This window comes from Penaeus chinensis, chromosome 43 (assembly GCF_019202785.1).
Source record: "Penaeus chinensis breed Huanghai No. 1 chromosome 43, ASM1920278v2, whole genome shotgun sequence".
Lineage (NCBI taxonomy): Eukaryota > Metazoa > Arthropoda > Malacostraca > Decapoda > Penaeidae > Penaeus > Penaeus chinensis.
Window position 1 is genome coordinate 18,625,093 of NC_061861.1, and position 7,500 is coordinate 18,632,592.

The 7,500-nt window shown below is 40.3% G+C and overlaps 1 protein-coding gene across 1 annotated transcript; it reads right to left on the reverse strand.

Annotated features, from left to right (window-relative positions):
• Positions 1-2,345: 2,345 nt before the first annotated feature.
• LOC125048422 (adenosylhomocysteinase-like) lies at positions 2,346-6,435 on the reverse strand. The gene is made up of 6 exons (XM_047647113.1): positions 6,340-6,435; positions 5,555-5,727; positions 5,222-5,392; positions 4,761-4,949; positions 3,368-3,583; positions 2,346-3,157 (listed from the first exon to the last, which is right to left on the reverse strand). The coding sequence occupies exons 1-6, from the start codon at positions 6,365-6,367 to the stop codon at positions 2,630-2,632; spliced, it is 1,305 nt and encodes a 434-aa protein (XP_047503069.1). The 5' UTR covers positions 6,368-6,435; the 3' UTR covers positions 2,346-2,629.
• Positions 6,436-7,500: the final 1,065 nt, after the last annotated feature.

Genomic DNA, 7,500 nt, shown 5'->3' on the forward strand with positions numbered 1-7,500 from the left:
TAAGAAATTTTGTCAGAACTTTTAGCCTAATAATGAAGGGTAACATACCATCACATGGTAAGTATTTATTTTATCTATTGAAATTTTTCTGCCATGTCATCTTCTATGGTCATTAGCGGCATATTCAAAATATTGTGACAGCATGAGGCTTGGAGGCAAAGCCCCCAGGTAAGGAAGTGCTATATGACATCAAAGGTTATATGGTGCTATGGTAAAGTATAGTAGCAAAAAGGGTTAGGAATGAGTTAATGATTAGGGTAAAGTTACAGGTTGAACAGAACTAGAGGTTAGTGTGGTAGTGAAAAGGGTACAGAGGGAGAGCTGATGGGGTATAGTACAAGGTAAAGATTGTTAGAAAAGGAAGGAGTTAGAGGAGTAGGGAGCAACATGATAAAGTATTGTGGGCAAATATGAGTTAACAATTAGGATAAATGGATTGAACAAGGGGATGAAGAAAAGGAAAAGTGAGGACCAAGGTAGGGGTGATCCCCTACATTGGGCCCCAGTCCCTTATCTCCTTGCCCCCCAACAACAACGAGCAAGGGATTGGGGGGGGGGGGTCATATGCTAAATAATCATGGATGCTGATGATGCAGCGTCATGAGTTCATTAAATGGTTTCCTTGATGAGGCATCACACACTTAGCCACCACAAGCCAGACCTGACCAGGCAGGGTATGATGCACACATGTACACCTATCATCACCACTGTCAACAATATTACATATCATAGCTTTCAAATACATTGGTTTGAAAAAGAAATGCAGGAAATACTAGGCATTTCTATTTTTAACTATAATAAAATGAAACTTAATTTTGCGACTGGAGATTCATTTATTGAAAATTTTCTTCTGCATCAACATCTAAAGTCATTAGCAGTGTATACAAAATAAAGTGATAGGGTGGGGCTTGGGGGTGGGGGGTGGTGGGGGGTTGGCAAGGCCAGGGTATGAAAGATTTTTGGTTCAGTAATTCAATGTTTGTGGATTTCCAGAATGGTCAATGGTCTAAACAAACAAAAGTACCAGACATCAAAGGTTACACAGCATTATGGTAAAGTATTGTGGCAAAAAAGGGTAAATATGAGTTAACAATTTGGATGAGTGGACAGAGGGGGATGAAGAAGAGGAGGAATAGAAAAGAGAGCGAAGAAAAGGCCCTGCAGAATGAATTGAGGTGAAAGCTGAGGTCCAAGGTAGTGATGATCCCTACATTGGGCCTCAGTCTCTGCTTCCTAAGCTCCTCACAGCAACACTGACTGGAGAGATTTTAATTCTTTAGAATTATTTTGCATTATCAGTTGCATTTCCACTAAATATTTATCTATTGAAAATTTTCTGCCGTGTCAACATCTAAGGTCATTAGCGGCATGTTCAAAACATAGTAATAGCACGAGGCTTGTGGACAAAGCGCTATGTGACATCAAAGGTCATATGGTTCTATGGTAAAGTAGAATAGCAAAAAGGGTTATGAATGAGTTAATGATTAGGGTAAAGTTACAGGTTGAACAATACTAGATGGTAGTGAAAAGAGTTGAGACGGTGACAGTGTATAGCATAAGGTAAAGGTTGTTAGAATGGGAAGGAGCTAAAGGAGTAGGGAGCATTATGATAAAAGAGTTTTGGCAAGAACAGCAAAAGTGGACAGAACATGGGGATGAACAAGAAAAAAAGGGAAGGAGAAGAAAAGACCATGCAAAATTAGTGGAGGCAGGGGCTGAGGACCAAGGTAGGGGTGATCCTTCACATTGGGTCTCAGTCCTTGCCTCCTATGCCCCCCCCCCCACAAGGGATGGGGGGGGGGGGGCATTCCCACTAATGCCAAGAAATGTAGACGTTCAAAAGATTACGCTTATGTTATCTCGGACATTTTTGGTAAATTTTACTCATTTGTTTGATATTTCTTCCTCTTGAACCATTTAATTACTTGAAGTCTGTCTTCAGTGCTGTTGTTCAACCTGATTCTGTAGACAATCTCTATCAGTGATTTTGACTGACTTCTAAAATTTAATATCTAAACATTTATATTATTGTTTGCTTTTAAAGGACAGCTGAAAAGACAAATCTAACAACTCATTTTATTTTTAAACATTATTATTATTGACGAAACACTTAAGTAGCTGATACATGACCAGGTTCAAGACAATTGGTTTCATAAACATGTTGGTTTAAGAGAAACAATTTCTAAATTTGTTAATCCACACAGTAATTGATTCAAAAACATCAATGAGAATATGTTTTTTTCTATTGTTTCATTTCATGGAGAGTAAATAGGAAACAAGTGTTTTTACATATATATATTATATATATGAAGATGGAGTATATAAAGTGTAATAAAAGAAAAAAATTACAAAAATTGTTTATTTATCATAGTCTTACAACTTTGACCCTCACTCTAGCACACACGCACCCAGCTCATTCACACAGCTGTATCACCCAAAAAACTTCAAGGGCTTTAAAACTTTGCAGGATGCTAATTGTAAGACATCCATTGCTGTTGACTATAATTTTAAGACCCCTTAAGCTTAACTGGACCATTTTGAAATTAATTCCAATTTGAGGAAAAAGGACTAGCATAAACCAAATTTTTACCAGGTTTTGGGCTTTACAACAGAATTGTACTCTGGAAATTTAATAACGATAATGCTCAGGCTTGAAAGGTCCTTCTGAAGGCAGTCCCAGGTATTCGGACTGTGTAGTCGACAACTTGGTCAGCTTAACGCCAAGGTGGTCGAGGTGGAGACGGGCTACTTCCTCATCAAGCTTCTTGGGCAGGAAGTGCACACCAACGGGATACTGGCCAGGCTTGGTCCACAGCTCAATCTGGGCCAGGACCTGGTTGGTGAAGGAGTTGGACATGACGAAGGAGGGGTGTCCCATAGCACAGCCAAGGTTAACCAGGCGACCCTCAGCCAGGAGGATAACGTGGTTTCCATTCTTGAGGAGGTACCTGTCGACCTGGGGCTTGATGTTCACCTTCTCGACGCAATTCTCATCAAGCCATTTCACATCAATTTCAATGTCGAAGTGACCAATGTTGCAAACAATAGAGTCATCCTTCATGGAACTGAAATGCTCAGCAGTGATGATGTCACGGCAACCAGTGGTGGTCACGAAGATGGATGCACCTTGCTTGATGGCCTCCTCCATGGTGGTTACCTGCAAGAATAACAGTAATGAAAACTCAAGACACCCAATCTATAAAAGGTACACTGAACCATTTCCAAATACGTAACAAACATTATGATATTGTTTCATTTCTTACTGTGGCATTTTTCATTTTCATCTTTGTGTACACGTTACTGCATTCATGTGTATGTTCACCTAACAAAGTTCAAAAATACTTGTTAAAGACTGGGGACACTTTACCTGGTAACCTTCACAGGCAGCCTGAAGAGCATTAATAGGGTCAATCTCTGTGATGATGACACGGGAGCCAAAAGCCCTGAGGGACTGTGCAGAGCCCTTGCCTACATCACCATAGCCAGCCACAACACAAGTCTTGCCGGACAACATGATATCTGTAGCACGCTTGATCCCGTCGGTGAGCGATTCACGGCAACCATACAGATTGTCGAATTTGCTCTGCAAGTTTCAAATTAAAAAAAGAAATTAAGCATTTCATCCATAAATCTAATCAAGTCAAAGATTTGTAAATTCTTTGAGAAAATATGTATATATATAATGAAAAATCCTGGTAATCTACTGGTTTAAAGCAGAATATGCTTTGAAATTATAAGTCACTTAGTTTTCCCAATACTTGATTAAAAACTTTACTTCTATAATGAATGCATCCGCAGGATTTTAAAAAGGAATGCCTTTCCTAAAATGTATTAAACTGAACTAGTATGTAGAAAACTGGCTACATTCAATTTACAAATAAAATAAATAAATATTATTATCAAACTCAGCATCACAAAGATAGCCAGATTTCTTTCATGTCAACAATTTACTCCTTTATCTCAACGACAGGTTTTACTCTTGACAGATAACTTAACCCCTTAATGGGAATATACAGTAATACCCTACAGGATAGCATGACAGATGCTGTACTCTAGCAAATGTAGTACATGATAAAAGACAAAGTAATTACACTTGCCAATTAATTTTTAAACTGAATGGCACACAACAGTTCATCGAGATTCTAGATATACTGTCACAGGCCCTTGCATGGTTGTCAAGGCCATTAAAAAAAAAAAAAAAAAAAAAAAAAAGGCAGGAAGTGTAGGAGTTATGACTATTAAGACAATAAAATTCTATTAGAGCAAGAAATGGGCCAGACAAATGATATATACATTCCTTGTCCCCTCCACAGATGGTGGTGGGCAGGGGAACCTAAGATTTCTAGGATGCCAATTACAGAACCATGAACTGTACAGAAGTCAATCATGTATTCCAGCAAGGACAAGTAAATACAGTACAATACTTAAAAAATTAAGAAATATGGCCATCCCCATGGTACCACCCCCCCCCCCCCTAAAAAAAAAAAAAAAAAAAAAAAAAAAAAAAAAGGTAAAATTATCCTAACAAAATATACACCCCTGTAAATTATGATCTAGGGACTATGAAACCCCAAACATCAAAAAATGTATGCTAAAACTACAGAGCCAAAACACTTGAAGCCAGAACATACAAACTGAAAGAACTACCTATCATAGGTTAAAGTTTTGTGTATCAGTTTCTTTGTTTTCAGCTCTAACTTCAGGTCAGACACACAACACAATACATACACTGAAATATCAACCAATGTCAACCCTCGTACCTTGGTGACCGAGTCGTTGACGTTGAAGGCGGGAACCTTGAGCTTGCCCTCACGCATCATCTTGTAAAGATTGTGTACTCCGGTGGTGGTTTCTTCCGAGAGACCCTTGATGTCAGGCAAGAGCTGGGGGTATTTCTCGTGGACGAGGTTGGTCAGGTCACCGCCGTCATCGAGGATCATGTTGAGGGGCTAGACAAGGAGAATTTATCATCATCAAATTTCAGAAGAAAAAAAAAAAAATTCACTAGCCATTATTAAATGAGAATAAAAGTAATGACACTCCCAAATTTCATTCTTAACGGCTTCATACTTACTTATTTTAACAATTTAATCCAAATTCCCCCTAAATAAATTACAAAACAGCTGCAATAAGCATATGTCAGCTTCTAACCACTCTGATAACTAAGTAATTAAACTTTTTAAAAAATACACAAATATAAACAAAGACAAACGGCTCCTACCTTGCCATCGGGGAAGTAGATGGTCTGCTCGATGCACCAAATGTATTCCTCGTCTGTCTCGCCCTTCCAGGCGTACACGGGAACGCCGCTCTTGGCAATGGCAGCGGCAGCGTGGTCTTGGGTGCTGAAGATGTTGCACGAGGACCACTGCACTTCAGCCCCGAGCTCGGTCTGCAAGTTGAAAAGGAAAGGTTTTAATTCGATCGACTTACTTGTTAATGGAACGATTTTCTACATATCACTTCATTCTCTAGGCAACTTTGAGTTGAATGACAAGCTATTTTTCCCTTCCCATCCCACAACGGAAATAAAATCTTTAGAGCCCCAACTTACGAGAGTCTCGATGAGCACGGCCGTCTGGATGGTCATGTGGAGGCAGCCGGCGACGCGCGCTCCCTTCAGCGGCTTCTCGGCACCGTACTTCTGCCGCAGACTCATGAGCCCCGGCATCTCCTTCTCCGCCATGACGATCTCCTTGCGGCCGAAGTCGGCAAGGTTGATGTCAGCTGCAAGGGAAGGCCAAAGTCAGGGTCAAGTGCCACTCGCACTTTAAATAACAGGAGCACACGTCGTAACGCACTCGCTATTTTGGGAAGAGCTGGTGTGACTCGACTTTTAATGCAATCTCTTTCTGCAAGCTAAATTAGATCTGAGAGAGACGTTTGCAACTACAGCAAGGGGTTGAGGTGCTGTCACTGAGGAATATCCGAGTTGCAAGCATCAAAATAAATCGTCAAACATTTACACACTTTTATGTTTCTGGAAACTGCAACAACAACAACAAAAGCGCTTGTCCACGGGAACCCATGCAACGGCCTGCAACGCCTCGTACTGCACGCGAGTTGCACGCCGCCTGGGCCCGGGTCCCCCTGCCTCGGAAGGGCAGAGGGAAGCCGCCCGCCCGCACGCCCTGGCCTCGCAGCGCCGGCGGCGACGCTGCGAGGCCAATCAGCTGATCGGCGAGGCGGCGAGGAGGCCGCGGCGCCGCCATGCGCCCGCCCGGCGTGGCACCCATGCCCGCCCCTGTCACCGCCGGCCCTCCCCCCCCGGCACTGTCAGTCACCCGGGCCCTGCCACCGGGCATGGCACGCCCACTGTGACGCCGAAGGGACACTCACCGACTTTGTATGCGGGCTTGGAAGTCATGGTGGATGGTGCTCGATCCGGCGGTACTTCACGAGGAGCAAGGTCTGACTAACAGGGAGCGAATGAGCGGTCGCGCGCCCTTTTATACCTGGCGGCCCTTGGTTGCCAGCGCGTACTTATCAGTTACCGGTGTCCTTGTATTGTTGTTTTTTTTTTGTATATTTATTGTTAATAGTTTGTATAGTTATCTGAATCTTTTGGTTTTCAGGTTATGGCGACGAGTAGGATTTTGGGGGATTTTGAGAGTGTGTGAAAAATCAAGTTTAGTATTAGTGAGAATAATTAGGTATTTTTGGTTACATCACCGTGTTACCGAGTTATCATTTTCATATTGATTCGTCCAGATCTTTAAAAAAGAATGGACTCGTTACTCTCCATTACACAGAACTACATACACTTCTATACAATGAAATAAAGAGCATAACATTTTCGACAATTCAAAAATCACAGAAACCAAGGACAGTGAACGCAGAAAATATATAAAATCGAGTACAAAATGAATAAATATTAACAGATAAAAACCCTAATCAAGAGTTACAAGTGAACGATAAATCCTCGTATAGTAACAGGACAAGTGTATATTTCCGTCGTCGTGTCAATACATATGATCAAATGGATATTATTCATACAAACCAATATAAAATATAAACTAATTTTTTTTAAATAACATAAAGCATATGTCAAAATATCTAGCACATTTTCAAAATTCAAAATGCTGACTTATCAACGTTTTCTCGTTAACTTTTAGAAATAATGTGCTATTCAATTTACTCGATTCAGTAGATATAAAAAAAAGCTTATCATTCTTTGTCAGAAAAAAAAAATAAAATGACGAGAAAACAAAATAAACGAGGAAAGTTTTCTTAATATTATTTTATTCTGTTGTTAATACTGTTGCTATGACAACCACAAGCTACTTACCTTGTGTTCGAAATACTGATGTAAAATATTACGGATTGTCATAATATTGTAAAAACAATGAGTGTTTTATTCACAAAGGAAAAACAAAAACAAGAGCTACCTATTCGACCCTATAAAAATCCAAGGTTTGTTTAGTGTTTCGAAATCAGAACGTTTAAAAAATATACAAATGTAAATATATATATACATATATATATACATACATAAATATA

Coding starts and splice junctions, on each gene's coding strand:
- LOC125048422 (XM_047647113.1), bottom strand. CDS start 6,367: ATGACTTCCAAGCCCGCATACAAAGTCG. Junction 3,584..4,760: donor TCAACGACTCGGTCACCAAG/GTACGAGGGTTG, acceptor TGAAACTTGCAG/AGCAAATTCGACAATCTGTA. Junction 3,158..3,367: donor CTGCCTGTGAAGGTTACCAG/GTAAAGTGTCCC, acceptor TTATTCTTGCAG/GTAACCACCATGGAGGAGGC.